At 37.9% G+C, this 23,094-nt stretch overlaps 2 protein-coding genes across 2 annotated transcripts; both read left to right on the forward strand.

Moving 5' to 3' along the window:
* The first annotated feature begins 387 nt into the window (after positions 1 to 387).
* LOC134794039 (caspase-like) lies at positions 388 to 8,440 on the forward strand. Its single transcript, XM_063765744.1, has 7 exons — positions 388 to 496; positions 2,210 to 2,323; positions 3,129 to 3,262; positions 3,666 to 3,811; positions 5,420 to 5,564; positions 6,140 to 6,269; positions 8,304 to 8,440. The coding sequence occupies exons 1-7, from the start codon at positions 444 to 446 to the stop codon at positions 8,407 to 8,409; spliced, it is 828 nt and encodes a 275-aa protein (XP_063621814.1). The 5' UTR covers positions 388 to 443; the 3' UTR covers positions 8,410 to 8,440.
* A 5,274-nt stretch (positions 8,441 to 13,714) lies between these two features.
* Positions 13,715 to 22,982, forward strand: LOC134793790 (caspase-1-like). Its single transcript, XM_063765463.1, has 7 exons — positions 13,715 to 13,803; positions 19,075 to 19,230; positions 19,347 to 19,483; positions 19,704 to 19,849; positions 20,949 to 21,093; positions 21,448 to 21,577; positions 22,597 to 22,982. The coding sequence occupies exons 1-7, from the start codon at positions 13,751 to 13,753 to the stop codon at positions 22,706 to 22,708; spliced, it is 879 nt and encodes a 292-aa protein (XP_063621533.1). The 5' UTR covers positions 13,715 to 13,750; the 3' UTR covers positions 22,709 to 22,982.
* The last annotated feature ends 112 nt before the right edge of the window (positions 22,983 to 23,094 follow it).

Genomic DNA, 23,094 nt, shown 5'->3' on the forward strand with positions numbered 1-23,094 from the left:
CCTACGATATTGTTCAACTATGTGTACAGCTTACTGCACCTATACTTATAGGGTTTTTATGATGCTGAGTGTTTCAAAACTGAAAAAGAAGAAAGAATTGCATTTTCGGACGCACTATCTTTGTAGGATACCTACACTAACCCACATGCCACACGGGCCCCACACCCCGACGCAAACTGATAGCAGCACAATCATTTTAATACGTAAGCAACTTTGTATTAATTATCTCGCTTGAAGCTCGCAAAATAAAACAATAAGTTAACGTATGCGAATGTGTGCAGTGTACCTAGTGATTCATGCTTTTTCAAGCGGATGGGCGATTGGACGGACGACTTGGACGGACCTCTATCAACGCTGTCAGCGCGCGCGCCGACCGAACGGCCAAAATCGCGTCATTTCAGTAAAGTGCACTGAGGCGAACGCACGCGTTGAAGGTTTCTACTATGGCGGGAAACGGCGCTGACTCTAGTGACATTCCAGAAGACGATGTCGACGGGTTAGTGGCTATTATACTGCATTTCAATGTTTTGGCAAAAATTGTAATTAGTGAAAAACGTATCAAAATCGTGTAGGGTTGTAGAAAAAGGAGAGGTGGGCTTAAAAGTTTTGGTACCGGTTTTAGTGAATTGCATCCAATTGTTGCATCATAATAAATTCTTCAGACCAATGTTCTCAATAAATAACATTTACCTATTTTATATGTGGTACAGTCAGATGATTGCAGATGCAATAATATGTTACACATCAAAAGGCCGCAAAAATATATGAAACGAGCTTTTTTGTAGAGCCTTAAGATAAGAGTGTTACTTAAATATTTTTGCGGCCTTCGAAGAGTAACATAATATTATTGCAGGTGACTGTACTTAGGTATTAAAGCTATTCTTAATTGAGAACAATGGGCATAACCCTAATAAAGTTTCTTTAAAAATTGAATGATTTAAAGCAGACTGATAATTTGATAAATGATAATAATGGGTGTGGATTGTTCTTTTCTGAAGTTATTGTAAATTCATATCGAAATGTATAGGTATACCTAAGATTCCTAAGAAGTACCTACAAACATTGAATCGCTTGAAAAAAAAAACAACAGTGATTCTCTACCAAACTGCTTTTCTCCCATTTATAGGAATTAGGTAGTTAAAGAATCATTTCTAATCAAATACCTACCTTTATACTTATAGTTATATGAGTTTTCTATTTTTAACCCTTTAATAAATCAAAGAAGTTAATAAACTTGATTAAGAAGATAATAAGTTAATGTATTAAGAAGATAATAAGTTTGGAACTCAGCCCTTTTAGCCACTTTTATTTAAAACACTGATTTAAACTTTTACGATTTTTACACATATAACCTAACTTAAACGGGACTTAAGTAATCGAAAAACTCGCATAGCTAGATTTTGATGTCAACTCTAGACAGTCTTCCCTCGAGACCACGAAAACAATGTGTTCGTAACGTCGGAGGTCACACTTTAAAGCTTATATATACCTACGATATAGTTATAATAAGTACTTATAGTATTATGCTAAGCACGTCATTATGTTCCTGATTACCTAAGTAAAATGTAACCAACAATATATGTCTCGAGGACTGAGGTAGAGTCGTATATATTATGAATTATCCTGCTTACCTACAACCTATGCCGGTTTTTGCAAGCTCGTTGGCTCGTTGTTGTTTATGATTTCTCTCGGCGCGTCTTCTCTGTAAATCGTTATCGGGTTCTAATTTTAACAACACGCTGTATGCACATTTGTGTTAGGAGGCAAACTATATAAGTAACTACTTAATATATAGGTATACCTACCTACTAACACAAATGCGACTACGAAATAACGCGCGTTTTGGTAAGAAAACTGATGTATGGAGTTACCACTCTTTCTTCTCTTATATTACTCTATGGTCACACACTCTTGATATATTTTATGCATATCGCAAACGTGTGTAAGCGAGGGTATCGAATCATATAGGTACCTAACTATTCTTTGAATGTCGCCAAATCGGTTACCGGATGTAAGTAATATTATATATATATATATATATATATATATATATATATATATATAATTTCTTCAGGTTTACTACCATTAATAATAAATTGATGTCCAGCTTAAGCACACACCGCTTTATACACATTTTAAATCAACAATTACTGCTTGCTTTTCATCTTTTTATATAAGTTTGCATTTACAGTTATTGTTTTGTATCCAGGCCAACCGACGGAGATGATATGTCTTTAGAACGGGAATACTATGACATGTCACAGGAAAGGAAGATGATCATTTTTAACCATTTCGAGTACAACGATGATTACCCAGAACTAAGGTATCTACCTCTACCTACCGTATAAGTTCTACTATTAACTAATAGTATATAACTATATATCATCTTAGATACTTAGTATAATTTTTTAATTTAATTTATAACCAAAGATTCACTGAATGTAGATTTTTTTTTTATATAGATTGCCCCCGAGTTTGACAGCTGAACTAGGTAGCGCTATATGGTAACATGAATTGTTAAAGTTCTACCTTTGATCACCAGAGACCCAAGATTTAGGTACCGCTAAATACATATGGGGCCCGACAGCGCCTTCTACTTCAGCTGTCAAATTCTAAGCACGATTTTTACTTCTTACCGGACACTTTTCTTGTCACTTTTGTTGTGTTATTTATTAATTACTCAGTGTGTTATCAGTATCACTGTTATCAGTCTAAGTATGAAACGTAAGACGAGACGTAGGTAAAACGTAAAATAAAAGGTATTTTGCAAGCATGTTTTATGTAAGTTGTAATTATTTAAATCCCCATGCAGTGTTTGAGCACATGAACATTTAAAATTACCTATATCGCCCATCTCCCGCCGCTGCTGTCACTGTGTGCCGTAGAAACGTTTCCAAAACTGTGTATAACTTCCTCTTTTGTAAATTCGGAAAACTCTCATATTTCATATTAATTACCAAAATGAAATTTTCCTGAAATTTCCGAGAAGTTTTTCAACTTAATATGGAAATCTTCCGCGACTTTCACCTCTGAAGGTATACAATCCGATATGTCCGAATGTATGTAGGTACCTAATTAACTTTCTTGTCTAGAACTAAAATATGGCGTCTCTTCTGTTAATGTTTCAGAGAAAAGCCGGGGACGCGCCACGGCACGTATCGCGACGTGGAAGCTCTCACAAAAACCGGGGAAAGCCTGAACTTTGATGTCACGCCCTACCACGATAGAACTCACGATGAGATTCTTGGCATCATGGACGATTGTGAGTGCTTATTGTATAGATTTTATTACTTGATTACCTATACATAAGATGTGAAGAAGAATCAATGAATGTGTAACTTTATGTCCTATTTTAGAACCCTGTCCTTGTCTTGGCTTGTGTAGAACTCGTCCTAAAAATTATATTGGGCATTACTTGAAATTGATCTTCCTTACTGGGTGCGTAGACAAGATGCCAATCGTTCACGCTCCGTAGCCGTAGTTATCTCTTTCTGTCATTCTTTCAAATTAGTACGACAGAGACAGTTGCGTTTCGTTTGTTTTGGAGCGTTAACGATTGGTATCTTTTCTACGCACCCTGGAAACCCAAAAATGTAGAGTGTAGGTATGGGTCACTAGTTTTTCGCGCTGTCCACACTAGTAGGTACCTTTCAGTTTCCTTTCAGTTTGCAACCAGGATCACAAAGACACGTCTTGCGTTTGTGTGTGCATCCTCACTCACGGCTTGGATGGCGGCCGTCTGTTCGCGCGCGACAAGTCCTTCAACCTGGCAGACATCGTCAGCAAGCTTCAAAACCACGCGCCTGGCCTGGTCAGTACGACTTTATATCCCTACTATAAACTACTCATCGTCAGATGAAGTCAGAAGAGCGTAGGTAACTTTTTGATTGGAAGTCGTCAGCTGCCGGCTGTTCGCGCGCGACTAGTCCTTCAACCTGGCAGATTTCGTCAGCAAGCTTCAAGACCACACGCCTGGCCGGGTAAGTACGATTTTATAGTCTATATCCCCATAAACTACTCATCGTCAGATGAACCCAGAAGAGCGTAGGTAACTTTTTGATGTGGAAGAATTGTGCGTCGCGTAATTTCCGCAACATTCAGTTTCATACAAAATTCTGTTTCGTTCACACGGCGCCGCAAAATAAATTATTTTCCGACAAGTCCGACAACCGACAACTCATTTTGTTGTGCTGTTGATTACCTAAGCACGCGACCATCATAATTACGCGACTCGAAAAGTTACGCTCGTTAGGGCTCACCCTTACAACTGCAGGGGCGTATTTACCCTAGGGCCATCCGGGCCATGGCCCGGGGCGCCAACCCCCGGGGGCGGCATATGCCGCCCCTGGCGAATTGCATTTTGTTTTTCTTCCTTGACTTCAGGGGCGGCATAACGTATTGGCCCGGGGCGCCAAATTTCAAACTACGCCCCTGCTTAATACAAGTAGTTAGGTAAGCTTTTGTCAGTGCAATCACGACACATCCGCACCGTTCAGGATATTCGGGTTCCTAAGTTTTTTCATATATCTGTGTAATATATATTCAGTTTGGATTAGTGTTTTTGACGTCCCCCGATTAGGGTTGCCAGATCGAAAGGCGCTATTATCGGGAAACAATATCAATTTTTCGGGATTTTGGGACTTAAGTCGGGAAAAAAAAAATTAGAAATGCCACGATTGCCACGATGCCATGATTCGGCAACTATTCGGTATTCGGCCTATTCGGACTCTTTGCCCAATATTTGGTATTCGGCCGAATGTTGCCTACTATTCGGCCGAATACCGAATATCTGTTGCATCTACCTAAAAAGAAAAATTACAAAAAAAATTACCAGAAACTAGGTATATTTAATATTTAAAATGTATTCTTGGAAAGTAGTTAAATACGAAGGCACGTTTTTGAGCATTTATCGATTACAAAATATTTTATTTTTATCATGGGTCTGATTTGATTGACTCTAATATACATTCATTAATTCTGTTCAACATAAAAATATATCTTAGCAAACGTAGTGCTTTATTTGATGGCTAACAGTTTGCATAATAATTGTGACTCAAAATGTTCGCATGTCATGCCGAATATTCGGTCGCCGAATATTCGGTATTCGGCCGAGAGAGGGGCCGAATATTCGGTATTCGGTATTCGGCCAAATTCACTATTCGGGGCATCTCTAAAAAAATACATTCAAATTAAAGTAATTGTATTAAAAACAACGATATTTTACATTATTGGCACTACGTCAGCTCGCTCGCTCGACGACAGTTCGGAACTTGAAATTATTGTTTTATAACGAGAAGCTGTTTTTCGGGACAGTTTACACTTTGTCGGGAATCGGGAACACCTGCTAAAAATCGGGAGAATCCCGCCAAATCCCGACCATCTGGCAACCCTACCCCCGATTGATACGTCGACTTTGCAGGTGGGCAAGCCGAAGCTATTGATCGTACAGGCATGCCGCGGGCTGCTGCTGGACGCGGGCAAGCTGGTGCATGTCGACGGGGCTGGTGAGGTGCTGTTGCTGCCCTCGCACATCGACACATTGGTGCTGCGCTCCTCCGTAGAAGGTATATAAACAGAACCGTTGCGACTCAGTGACAATTCAAGCCTGTGTTAACTCGGTCTCAGCGCAATAGGTACCTACCTACTTTTAGGAGGACTCTGGCTTCAGCGGTGCTCACATAAATGCATGTGACGCAATTTATTATGAACTTGCAAAACAAATGTCTCGTTAGGGTTCCGTACCCAAAGGGTAAAACGGGACCCTATTACTAAGACTTCGCTGTCCGTCCGTCCGTCCGTCCGTCCGTCTGTCACCAGGCTGTATCTCACGAACCGTGATAGCTAGACAGTTGAAATTTTCACAGATGATGTATTTCTGTTGCCGCTATAACAACAAATACTAAAATCAGAATAAAATAAAGATTTAAATGGGGCTCCCATACAACAAACGTGATTTTTGACCAAAGTTAAGCAACGTCGGGAGTGGTCAGTACTTGGATGGGTGACCGTTTTTTTTTTTGCTTTTTTTTCGTTTTTTTTTTTTGCATTATGGTACGGAACCCTTCGTGCGCGAGTCCGACTCGCACTTGCCCGGTTTTTTTTTTTCAACTTGTTTGAAATGTGTTTTTTCGTTTTTCAGACTACCGGTCATTCCGCAATGGCCACGGCTCTTGGTTGATCCAGGAGTTCTGCCGCGTGGTGAACGCCAAGCATCGGCAGATGGACCTCATGCAGATGATCGTCATAGTCAGCAGACTGGTGGCTCGCGAGTAAGTTCAGTCGCTTGGGAACAGTCACTGTTCGGACCTTGGAATTCTCTCTCCTGGTGAACGCCAAGCATCGGTAGATGGACCTCTTGCAGATGATCGTCTTAGTCAGCAGACTGGTGGCTCGCGAGTAAGTTCAGTCGCTTGCGAACAGTCACTGCTCGGTCCTAGGAGTTCTTTCTCCTGGTGAACGCCAAGCATCGGTAGATGGACCTCATGCAGATGATCGTCATAGTCAGCAGACTGGTGGCTCGCGAGTAAGTTCAGTCGCTTGGGAACAGTCACTGTTCGGACCTTGGAATTCTCTCTCCTGGTGAACGCCAAGCATCGGTAGATGGACCTCTTGCAGATGATCGTCTTAGTCAGCAGACTGGTGGCTCGCGAGTAAGTTCAGTCGCTTGCGAACAGTCACTGCTCGGTCCTAGGAGTTCTTTCTCCTGGTGAACGCCAAGCATCGGTAGATGGACCTCATGCAGATGATCATCATAGTCAGCAGACTGGTGGCTCGCGAGTAAGTTCAGTCGCTTGCGAACAGTCAATGCTCGGTCCTAGGAGTTCTTTCTCCTGGTGAACGCCAAGCATCGGTAGATGGACCTCATGCAGATGATCATCATAGTCAGCAGACTGGTGGCTCGCGAGTAAGTTCAGTCGCTTGCGAACAGTCAATGCTCGGTCCTAGGAGTTCTTTCTCCTGGTGAACGCCAAGCATCGGTAGATGGACCTCATGCAGATGATCATCATAGTCAGCAGACTGGTGGCTCGCGAGTAAGTTCAGTCGCTTGGGAGCAATCACTGCCGTTCGAAATTCGGTCGGTTAGTGGTTCAAATTAGTGTTATTTTTCAAACTACCTACTGCAAGTTCAATAGCCAATAGCAAGATTTACCAAAAAGTTTACTAAACTATTAGGTACCTATACTAAATTCACAGTGACGTATTTTAAAATTATTAGTACCTACTGTAGTACCTACCGTAAAATGGGGTGAGTAGGGTCGGAACTGAAATTCAAACCTCGATAACATTTTATTTTTACATATGAAAACTGAATGGTGTATATAATAAGTGTTCCGGACGTTTGTATTTTAGTTTTTATTTTATTTTGGATAGTTCCATTTCATAACTTTGACGATAAAGAGGAAAACCCACCTCACCCCGTAGTGCCTCGTATTTGGGGTGAGAGGGGTTTTCATACAAAGGTGATTTTAGAAGATTGTTGAATCGATTTTTTTTTATTATGCGTATTACCAGAGATATATATAACTCCGTATAAGATAAATAAAGTCTAAGAAAAAAACGTGCCTCGGACGGCCAAGGAAAAGTCATTCTCGAATAGATGGCGCCATTACCTTTGGCCTATTCTCGGCTAGATGGCGTTAACGACACCGTTTGGTATTTAACAATTTTAACACATATCAGTGAAAGAACATGGGTCAGTATGGAACAATAAAAATTAAGAATCATTTATCCGTAAACATATTTTGATTATTTTATACATTTTCAATTTTATTTTAAGTTTTAATCGTGTGTCGATAGATGGCAGTAAATGTACCGTGACTACAAAATTGACAATGACAGGACCCCTCTATACTATCTATTCTTTTTGGTATTACTATAGCTCCATTTTAAATTGGAATACATTATTTTTGTAGCAGTAGCCTTAAAATCCCTTCTCACCCCCCTCTCAAACCTTCTCTCCCCATTCATAACCCACCTCTCTCCGTGAAACCTACTCACCCCGTTTTACGGTACGTAGCTGGATACATATTTTATTGTATGCTTAACTCGTTCGCGACTTTCCTGTACCTAACATGTCGCAAAGTTAAGAAAATCAAAGGTTATTTTTTACGCTGCAACCTTGGATACATTTCTTCAGTATTTGACACTCGAAAAACAGAAACGAGATACATATGTATGTTCTGGGGTCTTTAACTTTGATTGTATTGTCCACAGAAGAGACCTTTTTTTGAAATGGTTGACCCAGCTGTGTGTGTTCATTTCTGCCGACACCTTAATAAAGTACCTACTGTTATTTATTGCAGGCACGTGTCCAAATGTCCAATGAAACCCTGGGCGCACAACAAAAAGCAGACGCCGGAGATGCGTTCCACGCTGCTAAAAACCATACGCTTCACCGACCCTGTCTAGGGTTTAATCATCATATACTACCAGTTAAACTCTTATAAGTCTACCGTTTAATTAAAGAGGCAGACGAGGCGTTTGGTGGAGAATTTATAAAATAGAAGAAAAATCACGAAATTGGCACAAAAGTCAAGAAGTTGTTCTTCAAGAAGAGGGTATTTAGGGTTCTCAAGGGTCGGCAACGCTTAAGTGGCTCCTGTGATGTTGCTTATGTCCATGGGCGACGATGACCGCTTCCCATCAGGCGGCTCGTCTGCTCGTTTGCTGACTATAACATAAAAAAAAAAAAAAAAATCATCAAAAATGTTTTAATAATCAAAATTGAACGATTTACCAGAAAAAAGTTATCTACAAAGCACCTGTTTTGATAAGTGATTTGCACGACACCAATCAAACTCACAACAACTTTGCACCAACTGGACGATGTAACCAAGGGGTGGCTTAGAAGGGCGGTTAATTCAAATTCACCAATAGCGGCAGCCTTACGACCCCAATTTCATAGAAAAACTACGTATGTTTTGAAAATTATTTTTGTTTTAATTAAAAAAAATGGCTGCAATGTAATGATGTGGTATATTTTTAGAATTGCCTCAAAAAGCCCTTTCATATGATACCACACACGATAGGTTTCTGGAAAAAAAAAATTCCATACAAAAAAAACAATGTCTCGGCACTCCCCTCCTAGGGAATTTTTTTTAGGAACTGCGGGTCAAAAATTTTGTTTTCACTTCTCATGCTCAAAAAGTGCACCTTTATGTCGTGCGTAGACGACATAAAATAAAGCATAAAAGTAAAATTTTCTTCTAAGACTAAGGTAATCGGTCTCAACAGCCAAACAGTTATTTCATTTCATTTCATTTATTTATTGCATTCCATGGTATTTACAGATGGTATTTTAAATTTAATTGAACAGCATGGACCCTGAATAGGGTATGGCAAGTTAACCTTAATAGCTAAATACATACTTAAAGTTACCTTATAAAACATATTATGTATTGCTTAATATCTAGTTAGTTTCATCACAGTAAATAATAATTAAGGAATCTAATTAACACTAATAATAATCAATACGAATTTAAATGCTATACTTGTTTATATAATGCAATGATGTCAAATATTAATAATCGAATTTAAGCTGTCGTGAGTCATACTAACACTAAGCGATACAATACCACTAATAATGTAAATTCTTATATAATAATAATAATGACAATTTATTTATAATAATAATTATGTCAATTCATTTATAATAATACTTCATTTAATCATTCCATTACATTGAGACAAAGTTATTGGTTTTAGTAAAATTAATAATTCTCAGTCGTTATCACTATTGTCAGATGCCATAAATTCTTGATAAGAGTAAAATGATTTATCAATTAACCACGATTTCAGTTTATTTCGAAACATATTATAAGTTTCAACGTCTTTAATAGAATCTGGGATTTTATTATATATTTTTATCGACTGGTAATGGGGCCCGTTTTTATACATAGTTAATTTAGGTTCAGGGAGAACTAGTTGTCTATTTCGACGCGCGCTTTTAACATACTGGAAGTTGGATATGTGTTTTCTTACAAATAGTCCAACCTCCAGTATGTAAATACATGGTAAGGTTAGAAGCTTTAGGTTAATAAAGTGTGGTCGGCAGCTTTCTGGTTGTCGGATGTTAGCTATAACGCGTACGCATTTTTTTTGTGCTATAAATAGATCTTCGACGTCTGTGCTATTCCCCCATAAGACTACCCCATACCGCAACCATGCATAGGCATATGCGTAATATGCCGAAAGTGCACATTCTACGTTTGTGTTCCTTTTTAATACACTTAACGCAAACAAAAAACGTGATAATTTGTTCCTGACCTCTTCAATATGCGTTTTCCAATTTAAACTCGTGTCAATGTTTAATCCTAATAGTTTGAATGAGCTAACCTCTTCGATACCAAGTTCTTTTGACGTTGCCGATAAATCTAAATCGTCTTTTTGGTACGGGTGAAATTGAATTAATTTGGTTTTGCTCATATTAAGTTCCAAACTGTGTTCATTTAACCAATTCGTAATTTCTGTTAAGGTATCGTTGATATCGCTCTGAAAGTTATGGTTATTAGGACTTCTAAACAAGAGGGACACATCATCTGCGAACATGATGCAAGTATGTTTTGTAATTTTGGGCAAATCATTAATATAAACTAAAAATAGGATACATCCCAAAACTGACCCCTGAGGTATTGAACAATTGGTTATTAGGGTTAATAGGTTAAAACATATTGCAAATTTTACTGAGCAATAAAATTGTGTAGATGACAAAACTTGTTATATTATTTTATTTTTGCTACAATTTATTAGAAATCCGTATTTTCTGTCATTAAATTTAGTAAATCACATAAAATAGGAGTCGATTATCGTTCAAAAATGCTCCGAAATGTTTGACTTGGCAGAAAACCAAGCGTCTGAAACTCTGATCACATGTTGAAAATTAAAAAAAAATATATTAAAAAGTTAGTTGGCGGGAATTGGTTATGTTCTTTCGCTTTACGACAATTTCGTGGCGTAAATTGCCCTGAAAAATATAATTTTCACTTCTCATGCTCAAAAAGTGCACCTTTATGTCGTGCGTAGACGACATAAAATCGCATTTCATGCTCTAGAGCATAAAGTAAAATCAGCTATTACGACCCTTATTGACTTAGCAATAAAGTCCATTTTCTGCCATACAAACTGCCAGCCCTGCCGGCGCGCCCCCGACCGGCGCTCTCCCGATCGGCGTCCCCCGCGCCTCCGACCGGCCCAAGAACAGTTTTCTTTAGTCTTGAATAAATACGTTAAAATAACCTAAAATATTTGATTTTTTGTATATTTTCCTCGCAATCGAAGTGAAAAGCAGAGTGTACAACAAGGGCATAAGTGTCCATTTTTACCCTCGTCTACTATTTTGGTCTTCGCTTCGCTCAGACCAAAAAATTGCCTCGGGTAAAAATGGGTCACTTTATGCCCTTGTTGTACAATCTACTATTTGACCTCTAGTAATCCGTGTGCCAAACGGCGAACCTGTACATCATCATCTATCTGTCATTCATCGTTTGCGGTTTTTTTTAAGTGAACAGGTTAGACTACAATCGTAATAAATTTAAACATAGTCTGGGTCGCGACCGAGAATCCCGGCCCCTTTTGGCCGAGATCCGAGACCGCGACATCTCGGTCGGAGCTTATTAGTTTACAGTGTTGACGATAGAATATTTAACCTCGTCCTGTCCTGACCAAGAGTTTTTAAAGGAACCTCTGTACCTATTCTGCTCAATGTTCTCAGTTAAGGACTGGTATCTGGGCTTTGATTAAGGCCTTTTCTGTTCTATTATCGAACGAGCGAGCGAAGCGAAGTGAAGTTCTTACATTCGACTTTGAACACACGGCTGGCTAGGGGCACGTCCCGGCATTTCGATGTTTCTAAAAAAGCTGAAATATCAGAGGATAGTTTGATACTCAATAACTTAAGCAAATTTGTTCTAATTTAAATGAAATTGGGTGAACGTATAGTTGAGGGCATTATATTTTAGTCATTAAATTTTGAGCAGGCTCAAACAAGAGGTTATTGAGCTAGAAGACCTTAAAATGCTAAAAAGTCATTTGTGAGGGGTTGCTATTCTGGTCATTTTAATTGCAAGAAAGTATGGTCGAGTTTGGTATCAAATGAAAGTGCTCGGTTTGTTACACATTTATAATATTGTTTTTTTTTTTAATTTAAGATTTTTTTCAAAAATGATAACCATTTTGGATTCCAAAATGGCGGCCATGCACTATGTCATAAAAGTCGTCATGGATGTCGTTTTATAGGTTTTAGGGGGCGCAGATTTCGAAAATGTAAACCATTTTGGATTCCAAAATGGCGGCCATGCACTATGTCATAAACCTCGTCATGGATATCGTTTTGTAGGTTTTGGGGGGCGCAGATTTCGAAAATGATAACCATTTTGGATTCCAAAATGGCGGCCATGCACTATGTCATAAAAGGCGTCATGGATGTCGTTTTATTGGCCATGGTCATCATTTACGAAATCTGCACACCTCTTTCAAATAGGTATAGGTAGATGCATCGTAGTAAGTCAACAATTTATATCGAAATGTACTTTTGATAGTAGAGTACGAAATGTAATCTGAAAGGAACCAAGTAATATATTCCTGTAATGATGAATCGACATTGATTCCAATTACTAGTAATTGTAATATTCGAAAAATTGATTCCTGATTCCTCAAATGGAATTTGTACTTAGTAATTCGGTTTTGTTAGATTACAAAGTAATCTGGGAATCGGTAATCAGATTACAAAGTAATTTCAAGTAATCGTGGAATCAGGAATCAATTACGAAATGCCCACCTCGTACTAAGTAGCACTGCATTCAATTGATCTTTTTGGCGAACCGCGAGTTCACAGTTCGGGGCGAACTACTATAGTATATTATATTATGTCTATTGTTTGTCCAGGATGGTGCTAGTAACTAGGATGAGTAGGGCAGGATCTCTTCAACTTCATTATGTTTCCAAGTAGCTTTACGAATACAGCGTCTGATCTTAAGAACTCTTACCTACCTTATATTTTTTTTATTGAATAAAGCACTTTTTTGACCTCTGACTTTCATTTTAGTGCCCTACTTACTAAGATAATACCTACAGGGTGCATGTGCACTGGTAACAGATGGGAATCCAATAACTAGCTTGTTGCCGTACTTCTCTGAATTAATGGCTGCTTATCAATATCTGTGATAATAGATAGCAGCCTATCGAGCAAGTAATGACGTTGGCGGTATCAGTCCAGCCGATAACACTCGCTGCTAAATACATTTTGCTTTGTGTTCAAAACAGATAAACATTACAAAAATTCTGTGCCAAAAGTGTCCCGAAATCCAGTAATCAGAGAATTAGAACAGGTGTGTTGAAAAATCAAGATTGGTGTACTTAGGTACCTTAGATAAATATAACAGTACCTAAACGCATTGTATTATTCTTAAGAGTCACACGAACCTAGCTGTGGGTATGCAATCAAAGATACACTCTCATTTATACTGTAGTCATCATTTCTAGAAATTGTGACTGTATTGTTGGGCCCTCCAAACCTCTGAACCTCATCTCATGACTCACGAATCTCATCAATAATGCATGTGATTTTTAATACATTGCGGCGTTTGATCGATCGACTAAATTCGCTCGACTTTAGTAGCGGCAATGTATCGTAAAGCGCGTGCAATTTTCGATGACTTTTAGAGAGCATGAAAGTTTTTGGTAAGCTTAAAAGCACATTTCATATGATTCATTGTAGAGTTAACACTGGTAGAGAGTGCACATTTCGAGCAAGATGGCGGAGAGCGTGGTAGATTTCGGCAACCTCTTCAAGAAGAAACTAGACAGGTAAACTAGTTATGATATACCTAAATTAAATAAGTTAGCTTAGGTATTAGCAATTAATTTTATGATATTCGTTATTTTGATTATTTACACTCGAGCGAGAATGCGTATTTTTATTTATTTTGAGCATGTACTTAATTGCCGCTATCTAATAATAAATGCCAATGAAGCGACTTGTAAATTCGTACGTGAGTGTGATAGGAAGGCAACACGTCGAACGTGGTTTGCGGTAGGCCCTCAGTTGCTGAGGGGCTACCGCGAAAACCGAAATTCGCACATTGCGGGGATCTTTCTCTTTTACTCCAATGAAGGCGTAATTAGAGTGACAGAGAAAAATGCCCGCAATTTGCGAACTTCGATTTTCGCGGTTATAGCCCTGGTAACAGATCAATGTGACCTCGTGTACCCTGTTGCTAAAAAACTTGTTTCGGTACACACGCTTACCTATAATTAGGAGTCTTACGTACTCCAAAAAATGTCAAGCACCAAACTAAATAGCTTTCCGTAATACTGCAATGAATCATTACTTAACTACGTACATATGTAATAATTAAGTACTTTATTAAACCCATTTATTTTCGCGATTTCGTGCAAATTGTCCTGTTGTTGATTTTGTTCAATATGAGGAGACCTAATTGATACATAGGTATAATATTATTTCATTAAAATATATATTTCCAACCAAATAATAGCCAACAATAGTTATTTGTTTTACAAGGGGGCAAAGTTGTTGTTTAACCGCTCGTCCTAATATTGATACCCGAGCAAGAGAAAGATTCCATAATTGAACCACGAGCGTAGCGAGTTTGAATTTGCCCCCGAGTGAAACACAACATTTTTCACCACACCAACCCGAAGCAAATATTAAATGTAAAATATCAAACAAAATCAAACAATTTTGGAATCTTTCCTTTGCTCGGGTATCAATATTAGCACGAGCGGTTAAACAACAACTTTGCCCCCTTGTAAAATAAATACCTATTTCATTTCTCATGCTCTGATAGAGGGTCATTGTTGTTCTAAAAGGTTAGTCTGTTCGAGATCCTGAAAACGGTGAAAAATAGAGATACTACTCCTAAAAATACGTGTGATACCTCATTAGATTCGTCATGACGCCTAGAAAAATGTATTCGAAGTGTGTATTAGCACACAAAAAAGATCAAAAGTTATAAACAAAAAAAGGGGGAAAAGTAGATATTTTTTATTTCCCCAATATCTCAAAAAGTATTAATATTTAGGAAACCAAAATTAATATAAATGAGGAGGATATTTCCAATAAAACATTCCCTACTTGCAGAACTGTATTTTCATTATTTATACTTTTTATTCAACGCTGAACACAGCCCTCCGCGCCTCATTTTGGGGAAACGCGCGTGGCGTGAAAAAGCGATTACGTAACATTAAATATAATTTTAAAGGTATTAAATATTAATTGAAAAATTAAAAAAAACTATGGTGTATTTAAAACATGTCAACAAATGTAGGTACTACTTGTACAAATTTATCGTAAAGTTATTTTTTCAACAAGTTAGGCAATTGTTAATTCACAAAATTTTCTCAAACTTCCTTCTTTATTGAAAATGAGAAAAAAAATATAAATTACTATTGTTAAATGTTGTTACTTTCTAGAGCCCTTTTCATATACATGCTTAATAAGATCACGATATAAAAGTTCTGAAAAAAATAATAGTTTGGTTATAACATTGTTTTATATTTTACAATTTTACCCTGATTTTTCGTTTTTTGACAAATTTCTATGTTATTCTAAAACTCGTTTTAAGCTAAGTATTAACTTTATTAAAACTTTTATAATGTGATCTTATATGTATATGAGAAGGGCTCTAAAGAGCGACATAATTACGATAGTTATTTATACATTATTTTTCGTTTTCAATAAAGAAGGAAGTTCGAGAAAATTTTGTTAATTAATAATTGCCTAACTTGTTGAAAAAATTAATTTAAGATAAATTTCTACAAGTAGTACATTTGTTCACATGTTTTAATTACATAAATTTTTTTTTAAATTTTCTTTGAATATTTAATGCCTTTTAAATTATATTTAATGTTACGTAATCGCTTTTTCACGCCAGGAGGCGAGGAGGGCTGTGTTCAGCGTTGAATAAAAAGTATAAATAATGAAAATACAGTTCTGCAAGTATGGAATGTTTTATTGGAAATATCCTCCTCTTTTATAATATTAATTTTGGATCCTAAAATATTAATACTTTTCGAGATATTGGGGAAATAAAAAATATCTACTTTTCCCCCTTTTTTTGTTTATAACTTTTGATATTTTTTGTGTGCTAATACACACTTCGAATACATTTTTCTAGGCGTCATGACGAATCTAATGAGGTATCACACGTATTTTTAGGAGTAGTATCTCTATTTTTCACCGTTTTCAGGATCTCGAACAGACTAACCTTTTAGAACAACAATGACCCTCTATCCGAGCATGAGAAATGAAATAGGTATTTATTTTTCATATCTCACGCTCTGAAAGTGGGTCGTTGTTGTTCTAAAAGGTGCGCAGAAAGTGATACGTTTATGCTCTAGCGCAGAAAAGTGGTGTGCTCCTCTGCGTCCCCGTCTCACGAACAACTGGGTGGAAACAAAATGGAAAAATAGTGTCTTTATTTCCTCGCCTGGAACAATTGGTAATTGTTTAATTTTACTAATCCCACGTTGATCCTTTTTTTTATAAAAAATGATGTAAGTAAATTGTTAAAAACAAATTATTCTTGATTTCTTTCGTTGAATTCTATTTACTCGATTTCATAAGGCGGGAACCAAAAGGAATACACCAAAAATATTTTTTTAAACCTTACCCTTGCGTAAATGAGCAAAGGCAGAATCGTATACAGCCACAGTTAAACGTTTGTACGTTATTAAATGGGTTTTTAAAGTTATTTACCACTATATTCATGAAAATAAAATAAAGTACAAGATAAAAATGTCTTATATTATTATTTATTATTTAAAATACTTTTATTATGTTATTACGTGGTGCGGCGCACCAAGGTCGCGGTGCGGTCCGGTAGTCTGTTGCGGCTTTTAGAACGAAAAAGTATAAAATTAAAAAGTAAGAGGCAATCCCGCTGATTTTCATACTATAATGAACAAATAATTTTAAAATTACTGCAGTTTGTTAAAAAATGTGTTTTCGTAAATATTGCAATCTAAATGATTTTCGCTAGGGGTTATTAATCTTCACACATGTAAAGTCTCCGATTGCAAGTAAGTCCTAAGGAAAAAATCATGGCCGTAGGTCTATTAGGTACTTCAATTACTGATTTTGCGAAATTGCCTTGTCTTGTTTGGTTTCCTCGCATTCGATATGAAAAGTAGAGTGTTTAACTCGGGTGAAAGGCACCATTTCCGTCTCGGACTATTGGCGCTCTCACTGCGTTCGAGCGCCAAACTACCTCGACAGAAATGGGTGCCTTTCAACCCTTGGTTAACAATCTACTATTACAAGGGGGCAAAGTTGTTGTTTAACCGCTCGTGCTAATATTGATACCCGAGCAAAGGAAATATTGCAAAATTGTTTGATTTTGTTTGATATTTTACATTTAATATTTGCTTCGGGTTATTGGTGTGGTGAAAAATTTTGTGTTTCACTCGGGGGCAAATTCAAACTCGCTACGCTCGTGGTTCAATTATGGAATCTTTCTCTTACTCGGGTATAAAAAATAACTACTTTTCCCCCCTTTTTTTGTTTATAACTTTTGATAATTTTTGTGAGCTATTTACACGCATCGAATACATTTTTCTAGGCATCATGACGAACCTAATGAGGTATCACACGTAGGTATTTTTAGGATTAGTATCTCTATTTTTCACCGTTTTCAGGATCTCGAACAGACTATAGTTAGTGCAGAAAATGATACGTTTCTGCAATAGAACATTTTAGGTTTCAAGTACGATTTTATATTTTTTTTACGATAAGCAATTGAAATTTGGGTATAAATGAATTTGTTATACAATTTACATTCTGATATTTGACTCCCCGTTCCATAAATAACGATACTTTTGACTAAATTGTTAATTGAAAGTACCCTCAAAAAATACTATAAAAATATATATTAGTCATGTTTTTAAAAAAACACATGTATTTTACTTTCCTCCATGGTCTAATAAAACATGGTCTTCTATTCCCAGAGTGACACGGGCCTACGTCACAATAACATTGCCACTTTATTGCAACATAACATGTTACATGGGTACATTATACCTATGGTTAATAAGTTAAAATATTTCTTTATATATTTTTTATCTTAAATTTTACAATAACACGTCATTTTTAATTATTCGTTAGCAATATCTTCCGATTCACGAAAGAAATTTCAGACGTTCGGGTAATTCTGTTTACATTACTGGCAACACAGGATAGCGCTGTCACATTTGACAATTCGGATCTAGATAACTTCATGGCCTGACCGTCATCCTTGTCGAACGCGTGTTAATTGTTATTTCCTTCTCGCTCAGTGTCAGCAGTCGCAGTGTTTTCCAAACTTTTCACGTCGTAAGCTTGGTAATTAATGTGTAACTGTGAATTAGTTTTTCAAACGTTTGTCTTGTATAGATAAATAAAGTTTAATTTAATATATTAGATTTGTTTTATTTTACTATGTTTCTACACGAATAACTTAAAATTAATGCCGTTAAAATAATTTTCACCGTTGGTTAAAATTCTCCTACATTTTAAAGTTTGAGAACCTGTAAACAGCATGATGACGTAGCCCGTGTCAGTTAGGTCATACGCGAATCTCGGAATAGAGTACCAGGCGGAGTATATTATTATACCATGCTTTCCTCGTGTTCGAAATTAAAAGTAGAGTGTTTAACTCGGGTGAAAGGCATCATTTCAGCCTCGGACTATTGGAATAACTACCTCGATAGGAATGAGTGCCTTTCATCCCTTGGTTAACAATCTACTATTACCTGACTAAGTAAAACCCAAAAGGAATTAAGGGTTACGATTTTAGCAGGGTAGTGTGTGCACGTATCGCGTCTTCCACCTCCACCGTACCGTAGTGTCAAAAATATCTACTCAGGGAAAATTCATTGTTTTCGTGGGATGTGTGACATAAGGTTAGGTTAGTACGCAATGTGTTCCGTCACAGAATAAGCGATTAGTAAGTACCTATATAACAAATATTTCGTGCAAGTTAAGGAGAAACTCAAAACGGACCAGGGTTCAAACCTTCGATTTTCTAGGCTATCAACGCCCGCATTCTTGATCTACCACCTCACCTTGTTATAAATCTGCAGGTCACAGGATGAACAGAATAAGGAGGATAACCGCCGAGAGCCACCGCCACCCGCAGCACTCAACTTCGACCCTCGCGATTGGTACTACGACATGTCAGGGGACAAGATTATGATCATCTTCAACCATAATACCTACAAGAGGACGCGTTATTTCAGGTAAACTGATTACCTCATCGATCGACCAAATGCCGCAAAACAAAACAACGTAATTCGCATGCAATTATCGCCGTAAGTAGAGACCGGAAAGCAGCTTAATATATGTGTGTTTTCAGAGACAAGAAACCAACGTCACGTACGGGCACGTCGTGCGACGTGCGTGCACTGACTGAGACCTTCTCCAAACTGGGCTTCCAAGTCACCCCCCACCATGATAAGACGCACGATCAGATCCTGACGATACTCGGCGAGTGTGAGTACCAGACATAGATAAATAGATATTACTTTTTCGGAGACAAGCTGAAGGCGCGCACGGGCACGTTGCGGTTGCGCTACGTGGGTGTCCTGGATGAGACTTTCTCAAAAATGGGCTTCCAAGTCACCTGTTCCACCACTAGATGGTAGATAAAAGACAGCGAACCACATCTTTTCCGTTAGTTTCTACATATGTAACTTCTTACATCTTATTACAGTGTGTGCGCAACAACATACCAACACGTCGTGCGTATGTGTGTGCGTACTTACGCACGGCGAGAGCGGGGGAGAGTTGTTCGCGAACGACCGCCCGTACGAAATGAGCGATCTACTGAACAAGCTGCAATACAACGCGCCCGGCCTGGTACGTTTACTAACCTTCATGATGCTATTCCAGTGCGTGTAACATACACGTGCGTGTGCTCGTGCTTACGAACGGCGAGAGCTGAGGGGGAGTTGTTAGCGCTAGACTGTTACGAATTCCAACTACAGTGAAACCTGGTTAAGTGGGACCTGGATAAGTGAGAAACCTCTATAGCTGGGACTCATGGTGCGGTCCCGACACTTTAGCACTGAATTACCTCTGTTAGTGAGATAAAACGAACCTCTATAACTGGGATTAGTTGTTGTGATTTAATAGTCACATTTACCTCTATAATTGAGACAGAGAGTGTATTTTACCTCTTTTACTGAGACTATATTTATAAGATTACATTTTCCTTTTTAGAATTTTATAGGAATTGACCTCTGTATCTGGGATAACGTCAATCTATGACCTCTCTAACTTGGACTTTATTGATCAATTTCCGTATTCTTACTAACTCTTAGTCTATCCACAAATTCCGCATTTGCTTATTTGTGTATAAACGACTTCAAATTTGGTTTAGTTACTTTATGTAGTTAAGACTATCAAAACGTAAGTAACATGAATAATAAACAAATTTTCATTTAATAAATTTCTAAGACGCAATGAAGTTTTTATCAAATTTGATTTTATTTTAAAATATCTACCTTTGGAGAATCATTCAAAATAAATTCAAAGATATATTTAAACAGACTTAAGAAATATTTAGGGACAAGGATTATTTTACCTTATTTATTTTTAAAGATAATTACAAAATACCTTATTAACCACCTCTATAACTGAAATATACTCTATTCTCACCTCTATTAATGGAACCCTCTGTAAATGAGACAGAAATTTATTTGTACCTGGCTAACTGAGAGCCTGGGTAAGTGGAAAACCTCTTTAAGTGAGACAAATCTGCTCGTCCCTTGAAGTCTCACTTATCCAGGTTTCACTGTATAAACGTGAAATTCCTATGAAAATATGACGTTTAATAATGGCACGTTTACACTTTGTCACCACAAAGTGTAGCCGGACTCTAGTGTTACAGCCAAATGACCTGCTAAAACTCACCTGTCTATCAATAAATCCTTTCTAAGTCAGTTTTTTTTTGTAGGTAGGCAAGCCGAAGCTAGTTATCGTGCAGGCTTGCCGCGGAGGTACGGTGGACGCGGGGCAGGTCGTGCAGCTGGACGGTTCTGGGGACCCCGCGCGGCTGCCTTCCCATGTGGATACACTCGTGCTCACCTCCTCAGTAGAAGGTAGGACACTCTTCTAGTGGACACCTCAGTGGAAGACAACATTTCCTTTGGCGTCATCGAACCGAAAATGTGTGTTATAAGCAGTTATAAGGTTAAGTTTGTGTAGCCTAAACCTCAACGGAACCTTTATAGTTTCATCTCCTCACATAACGGTTTTTCTCCCTTGTCCTCGAGACTCGATCAACATAATTAAGGTAATATGGTAAGAGAAACGTACCTAGTACGTTTTGCTCGGGACAAGAGAAACAGTATGATGTTTTGACCCCATTTAACCTTAAGTCTACGCTACGGTAAGTACCTATATATTATAGGAAGAACCACAGAAACCAAATAATGAATCGCTTGGATTTCCAGATTACGTGTCATGGCGGGACTATTACGGGTCGTGGCTGATCCAGGAGCTGTGCCGCGTGGTGAACGCCACCTACCGACACCTAGATGTAGTACAGATGGCTGCCCTCGTCACTTCGCTTGTCGCACGCGAGTAAGTGTAAGAAAAGTTGGATTATGGGTTTATTACTTACCCAGGTTCCATGAGCCATGGCAAAATGCCGGGACAACGCGAGGAAGATGATGATGACTTTCCCAGGTTATAATTCATCTATATAACGACGGTGCGCGAACTCGCTTGCGAATTTAGTATTGCGGATTATTGAGGTTGCATTATATTCAAATACCGCAATGTAATGAACTTTTCATCAGACTTGCTCGAAAAAGATCTTATTTCATGCAGGTGTACTGAGGGACAAAGGCCTATATTGTTCCCGCGGGAGTTATAAATTCTGAAAAAAAAGCTATAACTCACGAGTGAGTTATGGCTTTTTTTTTAATTATGTCACTATTAATTTATACGAAAAAAGTAGTTTTAAATGAGTTTTACATTGAAAATACTGACGTTTATAAATTATTTTTTTATGTGTATGTTTAAAAATATTTAATTTGATTAATTTAATAGCCGTTTAAATTATTTTTTACACAATTTTCGATTATGGCTGAATCCGGGTGGGTCTGTGCCTTCGAATCCTAACCTGCCAACACAAGACAATATGGCGGACGAATGTTTGAAATGTCACCGTATTTAAGAATTATTTCGCTTAAAATTTTGTTATTTCTTCGCAAGTGTGATGAAAAACATTGTGTGTAACTCCGGGGGTAAGCATATTGTAAACTCGAGTCTTTAACTCTCTCCAGCCTGCGGCTGTCGGGAGTTATATACCTCGTTTACAAAATCTCGATACCCCCCGCGTTGCACAATGTACTATTGCTTGCGTGTTCTCGCATCGTCTAAATATTCATTTACACGCTTAGTTATCGACCGTCACACTTTTTTATTGATAGAGCCTTAGGTTGGTATTCCACCTAATGTGTATTGAGATTTGAGTCTTACATTTTGCTTAATGAGAGAGTGAGACGCAATGACATTGGATAGGTGGAATACCACCCTTAGGATTGCCTAAGAGCTCAAAAATATCAAGTCAATGCTAAAAATCCTATCTTTCTCAGACGCGAGTCCAACACGCCGAGCAACCTGACGACCCACAGAATGAAACAGACTCCCGAATTACGCTCAACCCTCACTAAATTACTCCGTTTCGATGCTGGTTTCGATTTGTAGCATTGTCGACAGTGCTGAAATTACAATCGAGTATCAGTCTTACTTACTGAATACTAGTACCTACCCGCGACTTTGTCTGCATGGAATGATAATACGATGATGATTGATAAAAATACCCCATGTCCTTCCCCGGGACTCAAACTATCTACATTCTACATGGTTGTCCAACCCAATGACACACTGCCCTTAACCTTTTGGACGCCAGTGATCGATATATCCGCACCACAGGCCCAAACAGGCCAAAGACGAATTAATCAGTCACAGACCACAGAGCAACATAGACCTACGTGCATATGCATAAAGTTCAATTTCAGTTTTGATACTTCTTTGTTTTGATACTTTGTGTTTAACACGGCGTCGAAAAAGTTAATTATGCGTGGTGGGAT

Source organism: Cydia splendana, chromosome 9 (assembly GCF_910591565.1).
Source record: "Cydia splendana chromosome 9, ilCydSple1.2, whole genome shotgun sequence".
Classification (NCBI taxonomy): domain Eukaryota; kingdom Metazoa; phylum Arthropoda; class Insecta; order Lepidoptera; family Tortricidae; genus Cydia; species Cydia splendana.